General features: G+C 53.0%; 2 protein-coding genes across 2 annotated transcripts; both read left to right on the top strand.

The window, feature by feature from the left end:
* The first annotated feature begins 843 nt into the window (after positions 1–843).
* fkbpl (FKBP prolyl isomerase like) lies at positions 844–3,931 on the top strand. Its single transcript, XM_088907863.1, has 2 exons — positions 844–1,757; positions 2,533–3,931. Exons 1-2 carry the CDS (start codon positions 1,401–1,403, stop codon positions 3,241–3,243), a joined length of 1,068 nt encoding a protein of 355 aa, XP_088763989.1. The 5' UTR covers positions 844–1,400; the 3' UTR covers positions 3,244–3,931.
* A 1,066-nt stretch (positions 3,932–4,997) lies between these two features.
* On the top strand, positions 4,998–14,984 carry tbc1d25 (TBC1 domain family, member 25). The gene is made up of 7 exons (XM_088909241.1): positions 4,998–5,222; positions 6,611–6,720; positions 7,649–7,803; positions 8,193–8,317; positions 9,046–9,234; positions 11,427–11,702; positions 12,375–14,984. The coding sequence occupies exons 1-7, from the start codon at positions 5,178–5,180 to the stop codon at positions 13,980–13,982; spliced, it is 2,508 nt and encodes an 835-aa protein (XP_088765367.1). The 5' UTR covers positions 4,998–5,177; the 3' UTR covers positions 13,983–14,984.
* Positions 14,985–15,685: the final 701 nt, after the last annotated feature.

Below are 15,685 nucleotides of genomic sequence, written 5' to 3'. Positions count from 1 at the left end.
GACAGCAGTGACTACGGTAGGTAAAACAAGCCGCCACTTAAAATCTTGTTTGAGCACATCTGCTATCTCATTTAACCCCGTATACATCACTACCACAATTCAACTTTTTTCATATACAGGTTTCTTTAAAACATGGATTGATTGAACTACATGGATGGTAACAGAGGGCGAATAGAGGTCTTTAAATAGGCCCAGTTTCATTAGGATTTTTACCGCTGGATTTTGATATTCTATTACACCGAATGTCCCGTTTAAATGTTAATGGTGTAAGTAAAGGGGAGAGCTGATGACTGGTCCCAGTGTAACGAGCTAGCTAGCGTTCTGTTCACCAGTAATGAAAATGGAAAAATGTGAGACGCCTGCAACCTAAAACTTTCAGGACAGGCTATTATTATTCCTCGTTCTAGTTTATATTAATCTCTCAGCTGTCTTTCGGATGAGATGTTAAACCGAGGTCCTGACTCTCAGTGGTCATTAAAGATCCCCGGGCATTTCTCAGTAAGAGTAGGGAGTTATCCAGGTGTCTGGACCAAATTTCCCCCCCTCGGCCTTTACTACGGCCTCACACTGTCCCCATGTATTCTTGGCTTGCAATGGCCCTGCGATGGCCTGGCGCCCCGTCCAGGGACTACCCTGCCGTGCGCTCGTTGCTTGACGGGTAGGGATCCCGTACGGTACAAAGCGGGTTGGTAAATGACACGACACGACATTACTCGCTTAGCAAGGTCGCTCGGTCCTGTGTTTCTGTCTTTCCGAGTCTGGCCGCTAGATGTCAGTGCGGTGACGCCGGTTGCCGTTGCTAGGAGCCACGACAGCTGAGTTCCTGTTGTCCGTGTCGACGTCACCGGAAGTGCGGCGACAGGGAAATTGCACGGTGCTGCAGGGAGACGGCGGCAGGTGAAGATTGGAGTTAAATTCCTTTCATTCAAAATGCAGAATAGTTATTGTTAAAAGGGAGGATTTAATTAGGCTATATTCCTAGCCGCTTGTGCACATTTGAGTGAGTTTTAGTATCAGAGATAAAATGATAAGCACAAAACAGAGAAAAAGTTCTAATTGGTGTTCTGTTCTGTGTTCTGTAGAGTATAAAAAAATGCAGTAAGTTGTTTTTCCCGATCTATCCCTTCTTGTGATAAATGCTGAAGACACCGTTGCTAAATTACTTGCCCTCAATGAGCTGGCGCTTAGCTTAGTAGCAGCAGCGATCAGTTACTAACGGGCTCCCAGCGCAGGAGGCGTACAGCCTTACTCTCACCCGTGTGGACTGCAGCCGTGCAGGTCTCGTCTGGGCTGGGCTGGGCTCCGGTGTGCGGGTACCCCGGCCAGGCTCTTAGTGTGCTGCGCTTGATCCCTTCCGCCTCACCTGCGAGCCCGGGCCGCTGCCGCGGGTCGCCTTGAGGATGCAGGGGAGAGGAGCTGCCAGTTCGTGGGTCTCGGTCACCCCCGGCGGGTGGAGGGCGGTGAGCAGGAGGACTCTGGAGAGGGGATCGGGAGTTGAGACCCCCAAGCTGGGCTCGGTGTGCCGAGTCAGGGTCCAGTCCCAGGCAGCGGATGATCCGGGGGCGCAGACTGACAGGCCGACTGGTGTGGACGCCCAGGAGCGTCAGGAGGACACCCACACTGCGGGGCTGGACGGGAGCCCCTCCTCTGTCCTGCAGGTTCCCCTCAGCGAGTGGGTCGAGCTGCGGCTGGGAGAGGGGCAGTGCGACGTCATCGAGGGCTGTCTGGAGAGCATGAGGGCTGGAGGGGTGTGTGAGGTGAGGAGTCTGTCCCCAGCAGGACTGACTGCAGGGTCTCTAGCTGGAGGAGTCTGTCCCCAGCAGGACTGACTGCAGGGTCTCTAGCTGGAGGGTGTGTGAGGTGCACAGACAGTCTGGTCCTTCTATTGACAAAGAGAGGATTGCAAGTTTGTATTTTCCAGGTGTGTCTCTGTTATTTGAAATAAGGAAACATTTGTATTTAAATTGCATTGTTTTTATAGTTCATTCCCCATGGGTGTGTGCTTGTTCTAGCTGTGTACATTAACCTGGTAGGAATTATTTGCTCCTTTGAATATGAAAAACATTTGTCATGGAAAGACAGATCGAGGTGTTTGTAAGTCATGGTAACACACGAGTGCACAGTGATAACCGGACCTCTGATATTTAGAATAATGTCTGACATTGAGGATGAATGTGTGAAAAGGTGCACAGACAGATTATCTGGGTGTTAAAGCGGAGGGCAGTCTGTTCACTGGTATCCCTGCTTTCTACTGTAGTTGTCAGGCTGTTCCGGCCGTGCTGTGCACTGGGATTCCTCTTTCAAACGGAAGCACTTGTGTGTTTGACTGGGACTAAGAAAACTCGGGGATGTGTGTCCTGTTCTGAGTGGATCAGCTTCTTTCATTCCTTTAGACAGAGTGCTGACTAGTCAGAGTCACAATTAGCTTTTAATTTACCTGCTTTCAAATGGTAAATAATCAAACTCTTAATTCTTCACAGCGCTGCCGATCGTTGTTAACCTTGCGTCCACACTCTTCCTCTGAAACCACAGCTGCTGGTTACAGCCCTGGACAGCAACACGGGACCCGAGGGGCGAGTGGCGCAGCGGGGCGGAGGTCAGGGGGCGCAGCCTGGGCGGCGGGACGGGGCGCCTCCTCCCCCCTGCCAGCGCCTCCGAGTGGAGCTGCAGTCCTTCAGCCCCGGCCGGGAGTCTTGGGAGATGAGCCCGCCGGAGAAGTGGGCCTGGATCAGGGCTCACAAGCAGAGGGGCGGCGAGAGGTTCCGGGCGGGGGACGTGTGGGGGGCCGCCGACTGCTACGGCAGGGCGCTGCGGCTGCTGGCCACCCTGAGCAGGGGGGGGGCGGGAGCCAGCGGTGCGCTGGGCTCGAGCCCGGACGATCGGGAGGACGAGGACAAAGCCACCGAGGGCCAGAGCGTCTCGGAGGGGGAGTACCGGAGGGTCAGGTCCGAGCTTCACGCCAACATGTCCCTGTGCCAACTCAAGCTCGGCCAGCCTCACAAGGCCAGGGTCAGCGCTGCTCAGGCCACGGAGCTGGATCCGGCCAGCACCAAGGCCTGGTTCCGCCTGGGGCTGGCTTGCTCCGAGCTGGGGGAGCTGGATGCGGCCAGGACGGGACTCACGAGGGTTCTAGAGCTGCAGCCCGGCTCGGCGTCGGCCCTGAGGGCTCTGAGAGACATCGAGGCCAGAGAGAAGGCGATCAGCTGCCAGCTGGGCCGCGCGCTCAGCAAGATGTTCACCTAGAGGAGACGGGTGCAGGCAGGCGGCAGCCCGTCACACAGAGGCTGGAGCATCGCCGTTTGCTTAGCGTTGAGCTCCTGTACAGATTACACAGATTGCAAACAGCAAATACCACAAAAGAACAAGTAAAGGGTTTTTCCATGTTGAAAAGAGAAGAAAAGAAACGCAACGTTTCAGCTGTGGAGCCTTCTTCAGGTGTCGCACACACCTGCATGGAATAAGCGTTTACTTGTTCCTTTGCAGCCTACGCAGGCTGACGCAGCTCCCTGCTTGAACTACTTCAGCAAGTACTGCAGTAATGTGTCCTGTTTAGCACGAGCAGTGCTGTTTGCATTGTTTGTGTAATATGTAATGAGTCTCTCGGTCTACAAGGCCACTTACAGTGGAGGTGTTAAACAGTCCTGTGTGCTCCAGTGAGTGGCTCTAGAGAAGTGTGGGACAGGACTGCATCCTGCTGAGCCCCCACTGCTGGGCACTGCTGACGGAGAGACTCTTCTGATCCAGTCCAACACTGAAACATGCCACACTGCTTACAAAGACGTTGAAAGTAATTAGAAAGCATCTGTCGTTCTGCATGGAGCACTACAAACACCGAGAGATACAGTCCTGTATAAGGTGCCATTACTGGTATACTTTTATAACTGTGGTAGTGCAGTTAACCTTGTGTGTAATAAAGATGTCGATTGGAGTTTAGACTTGAGTAATTTTCTTTATTATTAGTGGGTTGAATTAGAGTCACAGAAGGACGCGTTCATGGAGAGTTTGTAAGTGTGCAGTTTGTGTTAACGGGGAGGTCTGGCTGTTCAGGTGTTGCAGCGCTGTGCCCTGCTGCAGTGAGGTTGGGCTTGGGGTCACAGGCTGGTGGGGATCTTCCTGAACCAGCTGCTGGGCGTGAGGCTGGCGTGATGAGGCACTGGAACTGGGACTGGGACAGTAAGCTGTGTTTGTGCTCGTCATGGCGGGGCTGCTGGACGAGTGCGGGGAGCCCTGGGACCCGACCACCCGAACCCGCCGGACAGTCGCAGCAGCGGCAGTCTGTACACAAACGCGCACAGAGCCCTTCGGAAAGATCAACGCGCATTCTGCGCCATCAGTGAACCAGATCTCCCCTGCAGCCAAACATGCCAGCAAATTCGCTTCTGATGCCGGTCTCAATGTAATGTTTCATATTTACAACTGATAAAATATACCCTTCGATATCGGATCAGTTATTTCAACAATAAAGCGGTGTTCAGTCTTTCTGTTCCTAACTGCACACCAGAGCAGTCTGAAGGAGAAACCGCAGGAGCTCCTCTGAGCTGATGTCTAGGTGTCCGTGTTTCTGGGTCTTTCCCAGAAGACCACTGGGAGCCGCTCCTGTCCCGGACAGAGTCTGAGTCTCATTTCCCCTCAATGTCTCTGCTTCTGCATATTCTTGTCAGAAAAATAAACATCGATCCTTTCTTCTCTAAAGACAGCTTTAAGCTTTGCTTAAACTTCCAAAGGTCTCGGTCAGTATTTCTGCGATTGAAAGTGTCGGTATGGTAATGACTGTAATTCTTTTAGAAAGTCAGTTCTGAGACAGGTGTAGTATAGAGTTTAAAAGCAATTCTGTAGACTCAGGGGCAGCTGGTTCAGGTGTGTGACTACAGGGCTGTCATGCGGGCTGACAAGGACTGGAGTCTCAGTCCACGTGCTTGCGTCGGGAGCTCCGTCCCTTTAAACCCTCGGCCCGCGCGCGCGCCGCGGTTCCTGAATGATGTAATGCCAGTGACGCCACATCCTGGAGAGCGAGGAGGAGGCGGCCCGACGCAAACAGCTGTGGGCCAACATGACACAGTGAGGTTTCTGTTTTCAAAAGAAGGAGAAAAAAAACCCCACGGAATTAAGGAGCCGGCAGGTTAAAGAGCGAATCGAGATCAGCATCGTCGCGGCTGTGAGCGCGGCCGCTGGGCGCCATGGCGGGCGAGGAGGAGAGGGGGGTCGTGCGAGTCCGGGTAAAGGTGAGAGTCGCCCCGACAATAACTCGCAGTGAGCCCGGGGCAGGCGCCCCCCGCAGCACCCCGGCAGCTGCTGCTGTCCAGCCCGGTCGGCTGTGGCGTGTTGGCTCTGGGCTGTTGTTGTGACCCCATTTGACAGAGGCGACAGCCGCGGTCTCCGGTCAGCCGGTTATACCGTTATGTCTGGAGTGCGCGTCAGGTAAGGCAAGTCAGGAAAAAAAAGAGGACCGTTTTAAGTGAATAAGCTGCCATTTTGTCGTTTTGTACCAGCGGCCACATAAAAACGAGGCAGGGCGCGCTTGTCCTGGACACGGAGGGCGAAAGACGACGCAGCCCGCAGTCCTGGGCTGTGCCCGGCGGTGGGGGGTCGCCAGCTGCCCGGCTGCCCCTCCGCGGGTCTGGACGAACGGGTAGCTGTGCGGTTGAATTCGGCCCCGGGTACTCCTGAGCAAACTGCCCCTGGAAGTAAGAGCTCAACGCTTTCCTTCTGCGGTCGTGCAGACGAGCAGAGCTGCTCTTGTGTCCGGGAGACTGGACCTGACCCGGCGCAGCGGGGAGCCGGACCGGGGTCAGGTGTCAACAGGCCCCCCTTGTCTTTGTGTCGCTGCACATGGTACATCCTAGGACAGGTGTTGCCTTGGCAGAAGAGAATATACGTGCTAAATGAAAGTCAGCTGTGCTTTGAGTTGTGGTTTTAATCAGCGGTGACCCGCAGGGAGACAAACCCAGGACATCCTGACCGGAGTTCGCCTGCAGGTTTGTCTCTTTGCCAGAGGCCAGTCGTGTAGGGCTAGAGCAGACCTTGCTGGCTCCGGCTTGTCTGAGCTGCGCTGCCTTCTCTCCCTCGCTGTCTTCCTGTCTTTCCTTACAGCTGTTTATCCAGACATTTTCTAACCTCTGTATCCAATTCAGGGGCGTGGGGGGGGCAGGAGTGTATCCTGGCAAATGGGCGCAAGTCAGGACACCAGTCCGTCACAGCGCTGACGCACAGAGACACACACACCCGCACCAGGACTGGTGTTCTCAGAAGCCAATTTACCACTTTCATGTCTTTGGACTGTGGGGAAACAACCCACACAAACTTGAGGAGAACATACAAACTCCACACAGATTGTACCCCAGATCTGAAATTGGATCCGGGCCTCAGCGCTGTGAGGCAGCAGTGCTGACCACTGCTCCACTGTGCAGCTGTTCAGTGGTATGAAAATGTGTTCGCATGTTTCATGCTTTTCTAAATGGGGATACTTAGCTGGGTTGAGTAACTCCATTTCTACAATGCAGACCGTTTTGACCGAGTACCTCTCTTGCAAGATGGCGCACACGAACTGTGCTTGTTTCACTCTCTCACTCGGGCTGGAGCCCCCCTGACTGTGTGTCTCTCTCCCTGGCAGAAGTGTGAGGGTGTCCTGCCTGCGGAGTACCGCTCCTTCGCTGTGGACCCCCAGATCACCTCCCTGGAAGTGCTGCAGCACATCCTCATCCGGGCTTTTGAGCTCAACGGGTCAGCAGGGGGCGCTCGGGGCGAGGGGGCAGGGAGAGGGTCTGTGTGTATGAGGTGCTGGGGAACCAAGCGGATCTCTGAACAAAAGACGGTTTGCAGATAAGAGGAAGGCATTTGGCTCCTCTGCCTCGTCTGTATTTTGGAAGTTTAAATATGACCTGATCCAGGCGTGTCTCGGAAGAAATAATTATCGTTTTTCCTGCTCCTCGCATCCCTTTGTGTGGAGTATTCTCGGATATGAATGTACTTGCGTCCCCTCGTTCACTGCTGGTTCTGATTGAGTCACTGGGCTGGCAGTGACGTGCATAAGAGCAGAGTTTGCCTGCGCTCCCTAGTGAGCTCCCTCTTCAGCGAGCTGTAGGTACCGGAGATTCCAGCTCGTCTGGGAGAACAAGCTCCCAGATGGAAATGAGTCTGCTCCAGCAGTGCGGACAGCTCCGCCTGCCCTGTCCCGCACGACACAACGCCAGGAGCTGAAACCCACTCTGGAACAGTGAGCTCCAGGGACACCGATTGTGTCAGACTTTTTACGTTAATACATTTTTGGTTGTTTAAATCATTAATAATTATAAATATGTTTATAAATGTTAAATGTTGGTTATTTAGGTATTGGTAGAAACTAAAGTAATCTCTTCAAAACTCTACTTTCTTGTACTCCGTTGCATATGACAGAGTAGATCTTTTTACAGTTAACTACTGTGCAAAGAGAAACCGTTATCACCAGTGTCTATTGCACTGGTGTTACTCTCTCTTACAGGAAACACGTTAACGTGAGTCGGAGTTAAACGCCTTAAGTTGGGTATTGGGCTGAAATTGTTGCTGTGCTTCAGGGCTGAGGTCTCTATGGCGTGTTCAGATTGAATTGTTCTGGGATGTGCAGTGCCCTGCTGCGAGACTGAAGCTCGCTTTCTCCCTCATGATCGTTCAGGAAACGGAATTTTGGGATCAGCTATCTGTCGCGGGACAAGCAGGGGGTGGAGGCGTACCTGTCACTCATGTCGGACTGGGACCTGGACGCAGCCTTCGTCAGCGCTGCCAAGCCCTACCTGCAGCTCAAAATCGACATCAAACCCTCTGAAGACAGTGAGAGGCGTCTTCTGCTTGTGTTTGCTTGGCACTGTCCAGCACTTTCTGCCTTTGATTTTGTTAAAAAAAAACCTCCATAGAAAAGCGTCATTTCTTTGTATTTGTGATCCAGTCTCCCACAACCAGCACGTTGATCTTCTTAGACCTTTATTGATTTTTTTCAGTTAATGTACAAGAACGTTTTTAGAAAATCCTGAGATTTGAGCATGTAATGAGCACAATATAATCCGTTGTCTCTTTGAGACGTTAATACCCAGTGTGAATTTTTTAAATAAATGTGTGTAAGAGGAGTGGATTACCGGTGCTGCATGCTGTTCGGGGCCGAACACTAATGAAGCTCTGCCAATGGCCCTCAGCGCTGAAGTTGTTGCTTCCTGCTTCTGCAGGCCCCCTGCTGGAGGACTGGGACATCATCAGCCCCAAGGACGTCATCAGCTCCGACCTGATTCCCGGAGAGCGGCGATCCCTGGCCGCTGCCGCGCTGCCCTTCACGCAGTCCCTGATCTCCCAGGTCAGGGTCACGGGGATTGGGGAACAAGTCTGGCTTCTGGAGCCAGGGGCGGGTGTGGTGTGCGAGTGGCGTGCGAGTGGCATGTGTGTGGTCCGGTCCTGTGGCTGTCGGGCACCTGTGGACTCTGCAGTGTCATCGGCCAGATTCCGAGGCTGGCTCTCTCTCCGGTGCTGGAGCTGTGCTGTTGCAGCTGTGGGCTGGGCTTCGTGGGGAAACTCGTGAATAAAGTTTCCTGAAGCTGGAAGAAAACTAAGCTGGTTGACCTTCCTTGAACTTCCGCAAGGGTACAGTGGGAACAGGACACGCAGTGGCTGGGCTTGAGGAGGGTTACCTGTTTCAGGCCTTGCAGACAGAAAAGGTTTCCTTTATTTTCCAGAAATAAGTTGTCCAGGTTACTCATGCCAGAGATTTGTTTCATTGATAGTTTTGTTTTGAAACGTGCTTCAGTACAGAATGCCTGCAATTTTGCCGATTCGTGTCTGTGCAGTTTTGCACATCTCTGGATGTCGGGTGGCCCTTGTGGTCATGCGTGCAGCCTGCCGCCCTTCTTGGGTTTCCAGCGCTAGACCACGTCAGCAGCTACATCAGAGGAGTGGAATGTCGGAGTAGGATGTTGATTTTAGGGGAGGGAAACTCACCTGTGGAGCTGGCGTGTTGAGCCCGTGTCGGTGTGCTCTGTGCTGTCGTGATTCCCCCAGCAGCCTCTGACAGGGTTCTGTGTGCTCCAGGTGGGCCGGACTCTGTCCCGGGTGCAGCAGGCCCTGAGCTGGTCCTATGGAGAAGATGTGAAGCCCTTCAAGCCCCCCCTGAGCGACTCCGAGTTCCACAGCTTCCTGAGCCACCTCGGCCAGCTCACCAGGCCCGAGGAGCTGCGTCTGCGCATCTACCATGGCGGTGTGGAGCCCTCCCTGCGCAAGGTAGGGCCCCGGCAGGCAGGGGGCGCTAGTGAGCGGTTCAGAAAGGCAGACCCACACAGTGAGCCGAGGAGTGCACGACCTGTCTTTTATCTCAGTTTCATCTGAGCTTGATCTTGCTAAGATCTTTGCAAACCCTTTTCCGTGTCCAGTATTAACTTTAGAGCCATATACTGCATAAACACTAAGTCTTGTCATGGAAATATAACTATCAAGGAAGCCACGAGAGAGAGTTCTCACCTGAGTAAGGTCTTTATTTCAATATTGCAATATTGGGAGCCCTGCTGCCACTTTGCAAAGTGCATCAGAGACTCAATTTGTTACAAGCAGTACAGGGTTTTTATAAGATGTTGCGCTGTAAGAGAAAGCTCAGCACTTTGTCCCTTCTAAAACTCCCCCTTTCCCTAAGACAAAACAGATTACATCATAAAACGAAAGAAGAAGCACCACTAGATTTGTTATTCAAAGCTTATCAGTTACTTTCGGCTAATCTAACGACCCAGACAGCATATATTGTTTTGGTACATTGTCTTCTAAAGTAACCTAAACAGTGTACTTTGTTGACGCACTGTTTTCTAAAAATCTGCACGTACTGTAGCACAGCAGTTACATCCTTGAAATATATTTTCTAAAAGCACCAATATATTTTTTGCATAGCTCTCTACATTTTAAGAATCAATTTACTTATTAGATTTCCATTTCAATTCCCTCCGTTTTATTCTTGAAAATGTTTAAAAGTTAGATTCTTCATATGGACTCCCAGGAGGCTCTCATACTTCGGATTCTTGCGTTCTTATTAGAATATACTGATGCGTAAACATATTCATTACCATATTGGGAAGCATTGGAATAATACATGTCATACAGCAACATAAAAACAGGAAGACAAGTATCACAGCCCCTATAATCGGTGTTAGTAACTTAAAGAAAAACATTCCCCCTGGCCCAAACAGTGATTCTAACCAGGAGAGAAATGGGTGAGGCTGTAGAATGAGGCATTAAAGCACATACATAACAAGATGCATTACATTTCTTTAACTTTACAGTATGATTTATAAATTTATACCACAAATTACTCATATCCCCCTCATTATCAGTTTCATTCAGCCAGTTTGTATACAAAGAGGCTTCGCGTTTAGATTCTTCCTCTTTCTGGGTGGTGACAGGCTTCCACAAAAAAAGGAAAAAGGCTGTGCGCATCAGTCCCAAGCAGGTGATCCCCATCTGTCCTTGTGGAGACATCACTCCTGCGCTTTGCTCAGTTCGTTTGTGACCTTTTTACAGTGGGAAGCATGAATCCAGGGCACCTGGTACGGCCCCCTCCACCTGAGTGAACACCATTTCTTTTTCCTGAAGATTGTTTTTAGAGCAAAGAATGTGGAGTTTTCATCAAATGTATTTGTTGGTATCTTGGTTAATTGATCTTTCATGACAGACCAAGGTCCACTTGAGAGACTGTTGCTCAAGCTCTAAGTTGGAGCCACTTTATACAGGTGATGAGGTCATTGATGTTAATGTCAAGTTTGGTGAAATTCACAGGAAAGATCTATTAATCCCTGCTGAAGAGGGCAGTGGCGTTGTGCTGTTGGTGTGTTGGAGGCTGGACTTGGTCACCTCAGCTGGTGTCTCAGCTGTGGAGCCAGGTGTTGTCTAGACCGCTGCGATGGGCTTGAATATTCTGAAATGCTTAATGAGAATATGCTGTGGGTGTGCTGCTCATCAGACTGGAGAGCTGTTGGACACCCGTGGGATGAGTTGGGAAGATAAGTGGCATGCGGGGCTCCGAGCCCAGTGAGTAGCGTCCCGCTGGCCCAGGTGCTTCAAGAGGAGATGGAATCCCAGCCAACACGGTCTGCTGACTGGCGGAGAACAGGCATCGCAGACGAGCAGCTTGTGTTGCTTTTCCTCTGGAGCCTCACACACTGCTATCCTGCAACATTCACGCTAGTCACTCCTGACAGTGACCAATATAACCCAGTGTCATGCGTTTGCCTCAGTCGCCTCTGTTCAAAGCCATTCCAGTGCACCACCTCCTAAAAAGAATGTTCCCTTTTTTTTTCCAACCTTGCGATTGTGTTTAGCTGAGAGGTGACAATGTTTTGGTTTGTGCCCTGCAAGGGCCTGCAGGACGAGGTGTGCATCGCCGGCTGCAGGTTCGAGCAGCGGGGCCCTGACCGGTGTGGCGTCTCCTCCAGGTGGTGTGGCGCTACCTGCTCAACGTCTACCCGGACGGGCTGACGGGCCAGGAGCGCATGGACTACATGAAGAGGAAGACCAGGGAGTACGACCGGCTGAAGGGGGAGTGGAGTGCCCGCGCCAGCCCCGAGGACCTGGAGTTCATCCGGGGCAACGTGCTGAAGGACGTGCTGCGCACGGACCGGGCCCACCCCTACTACGCCGGCTCTGAAGACAGCCCCCACCTGGCCGCCCTCGCCGACCTGCTCACCACCTACGCCATCACCCACCCGCAGGTGAGGCTCGTGGGCCCCTGGCGCCGGCCAGCCAGCCTGGGACACGCAGAGCAGTGTCTTCTGCGGTCCGAGTCCTTTTTCTTTTACCTCCCACTTGAAAATTTGAGCAAAACCCTCGTTGCAGCATTATTATGCTGTACTTTGATTTTTTTTTCTGGAAAAGCTGTCCTGGTGTGCGTGATGAGAGACGCAGGGAGCACAGTGCCATGGATTTGGAGGCTCCTAGCGATCGTTCGGGCGTTTCCGGCGTCTGGAACGCGTTTCGATAACAACCAGGTTGTTGCTGGAGGTTATGAGGATGGAAGGCGGACAACTGCTCGGGAGAGATGGGTCTGGTGGGCTTCTCTCACCTCGAACCTTTCTTCTGCGCCCCTGCAGTTCGGGGGGAGAAGTGAGAGAACAGGGGAGACTTCTCGCCTCCCAGCCTTGCTGGTACTGGGCTACAGGGCAGCTGCTCTGCTTTCAAGTAGCTTCAAGCAGGTTTTATTTCTCAATTCACTCAGTCTTCCTTTTTAAAATCACAGCTTGAAAAGGAAATCATTGTCTTTATGCACAGTAGCAGAGTTTTAGTATGAAGAATAGGACCGTAGTAAATCTGGGTGGGGGAAGCAGGGGACCCTCTTGTGGCTCCAGTCTGAAGTGCTGTGCTCTCCCTCCTGCCCCTCTCCCCAGGTGTCGTACTGCCAGGGCATGAGCGACATCGCCTCGCCCATCTTGGCCGTCATGGACAATGAGGCCCACGCCTTCATCTGCTTCTGCGGCATCATGAAGCGCCTGGAGGGCAACTTCCGGCCCGACGGCCAGCTCATATCAGTCAAGTTCCAGCACCTCAAGCTGCTGCTCCGCTACTCTGACCCCGAGTTCTACGCCTACCTGGTGTCCCGGGGCGCCGACGACCTCTTCTTCTGCTACCGCTGGCTGCTGCTGGAGCTCAAGAGGGAGTTCGCCTTCGAAGACGCCCTGCGAATGCTGGAGGTCACCTGGAGCTCCCTGCCCCCCGACCCCCCCGAGACCGAGGTGGAGCTGCTGGGGCCGCCACTGCAGGAGGAGGAGGAGGAGGCCGGGCGGCGGAGGAAGGGCGAGCAGCGGCGCAGGCACATGCTCAGGCCCTCTCGGGAGGAGCTGGCCGGCCCGGCGGGCGAGCGGGAGGACGGGGACGGGGGGAGGCCGGTGCTGCCGGAGGAGCTGGAGCCCAGGGGCCGGGGCGAGGGGGACGAGGAGGGGGACCAGGGGACCCCAGTCTCGATGCCGCAAGCAGAGGAAGGGGAGCAGGAGCAAGCAGGAGGGGAGGGCAGCTCAGCCCCTCCCTTGGGTAAGCAGCCCAGCTTTGGGGAGTTCAAGTACTACAGCGCCCGGCAAGGGGACAGCTTCGACCTGGAGGAAGAGCCCCCCACCTCCCCCGGCACCCCGCTCCCGGATAGGCGCACCTCTCTCCCCTCCCGGCAGCCTACAGAGGACAGCGAGGAGGACCCTGGCGAAAGTGAGCCCCTGATCAGGCCTGGCGAGAGCATCTCCACTCCTGCCAGCGGCGGGAGACGGTCCCCCAATGGCCAGACCTCTTCCCCCACCTCCTCCCCCTCGCTGGCCAACGGGAGAGTATCGCCAAGTGCACCCGCTGGCAAGCACCCTGTCTCCTCCCCCTCGCTGGCCAGCGGGAGGCTAGGTTCTCCAGCCACGCCCACAGGGAGGCCCAGCTCCTCCCCCTGCGTGGCCAGTGGGAGAGTCGGCTCCCCAGCCGCCGCCACAGGGAGATCGTTGGTGTCTTCCCCTGTCTTTTCCGATGGTAGGGCAGGATCCCCATCTACCCCCACGGGGAAGACCCCAATGGCATCCCCTTGCCCTGGGACCAGATCGGCATCGCCCAAGACTGCCACCCCATCAACCCCAGTGCCAGACAAAGAGGACAAGCCTGCTCCCGCACCTTCCCTCCCCCCTCCGCAGGAGTTCGGCAAGGGCAATCCCTTCATGCTCTTCCTGTGCTTATCCATCCTGCTGGAGCACCGGGACCACATCATCAAGAATAACCTGGACTACAATGAGCTGGCCATGCACTTCGACCGGCTGGTCAGGAAGCACAATCTGAACCGGGTGCTCCAGAGGGCCAAGGCCCTCTTTGCCAATTACCTCCAGAGCGAGGTGTGGGACTCGGAGGAGGGAGACGAGGCCAGCTCCGACTCGCCCGCAGCTCAGACCCCACAGCCTCAGCCTCCTCCCCCGAACCCCAACTCCACCTACAATCTGTCCTCCGTTTACTCGCCTTCCTCCTCTTCTGCCTCCTGACCTTTGACCTGCCCCTCCCCTCTTTTCCCTCCGTTCCCTCCTTTCTTCATGTCTCCCTACTCCCTTCACCCCTCATCCTCAAGGGCCACAATGCGGGGGGTTTCAGAGAACTTTTAACATTGTCACCCACTTGGGTTTGGGACGAGCTCAATTGTGACCGTTAACTGCTACCTTGTTGACGTTCCCGGTTAAGAGCGAGGATCAGAGTTGAGGAACGCTGGCGTCAGCCTTGGACTTCTTTTTTCAAGCCAGTGTTGTAGACGGCCTGCAGTTTCTGGCTTCCACCTCCTTGATATTTTCCCTCTCCTTCAGTTACAATCGTCATTTGGTTGTGTTGCTCTTAACAGAGTGTCTGCAATTGAATACCTTTTCGCGACACTTGAACAAGATCCGTGTATGACAGTCTTATCCAGGCATGTTGTTTCTGTTGATTGACCAAAGACTCAGCATGGATGTAGACAGTTACTGTTTTCCACTGTTCCCCACTGCTCTCCGTACACAGACCCCTTCAGCATGTCCGGCAGGACCCAGGGGCTCCACCTGCTCGCGCCTGATAACTGCAGTGCAAGTCAGGTGCTCAGCAGGGAAGCAGTGCTTCTCAGCCCGTCACTGGACATGGTCTGCTGACAGCCACTCAGTTGCCCAAGTTATTTTTCTACTCTGTCTTGCTCAGTATTTAATAAGAGGTCACCTGCTTAATGGAATGGAAATTAAGGAAAACTTGGAAGAAAATGGTAGCACTGCATCAGTGGTGTGTATTTTCCAGATTTACGTGTGTGACTCCATTAATTCTGTTTTTTAAGTTGTTGTGCTGGTGTCGCATCTATTTCTGACCCGTCCCAAAGACAATCCTGTATCCCAGTCCGAATGAGAAAGTCAGGAAGCACTTTTAAGTATTGTGCGGGTGTATTTTCTGGCTTTGTGCACACTAGTGTGGGGATCTCTGTGTACCGGAGTGTTTATATTGGTCTGGTCACACTTAATAAAGTGCAATTTGAACCTTTCACGTAAAATGCCGTGATCTAGGAGTTCACAAGACACAATTTCATACAAGGCATGTAGCAGAAGACTGTCACCCTATCTATACGTCATCTAAAACAGAAGAACACCCCCATTCAGGTCAGCCAGAATAGAGACTGCAAATTAAAGGACAGCTCTCAGTCTGTGTTTATCTTCTTTGTTTCTAGAATATCCTGAAGCCTTTTCTTGCATGTTCCAGAGGAATCTGTGCCCTCCACACGATTTGTAAAATTGTGGAACTCTGTGTGCACTCTTGGTGTAAAGAAGTGCCTCATATTTTTAATCCTAAATCTCCAGCTGTTTCAAGTGTGTTGCTTGTCCCTGGTTTCAGAGCGGCAGGCATTTCAGGGTTCGTTCCGATTACGCAGACTGGACCTGATATTTCTAAAGCTTCATTAAAGTAGGTTCAGCCACGTATTTGGAGTGTTGGCGATCATTAAACATGTTTGCACGGGCAGTGAGTAAAGTTACTTCCAGATTTTGCTGTGACATGTCTGAGTTTTATAGCTAAGAATTACAAAAGCTGCCCAGCAATAAATTAGCAGTGACCAGGTTGTACTACTCGGGTCATTGCAGGAAGTGTCTAAGCATGAAGAGTCACATTTTCCCACTACTAACCAATCCTAAGCAGCAGTGCTTGAGCCACAGTCTGAGACCTGCTGTTGTAATTGAGGCCAGTTGGC

This window comes from Atractosteus spatula, chromosome 2 (assembly GCF_055471065.1).
Source record: "Atractosteus spatula isolate fAtrSpa1 chromosome 2, fAtrSpa1.hap1, whole genome shotgun sequence".
In the NCBI taxonomy this organism is placed as follows: domain Eukaryota; kingdom Metazoa; phylum Chordata; class Actinopteri; order Semionotiformes; family Lepisosteidae; genus Atractosteus; species Atractosteus spatula.
This window is presented reverse-complemented; position numbering and strand designations above follow the sequence as displayed.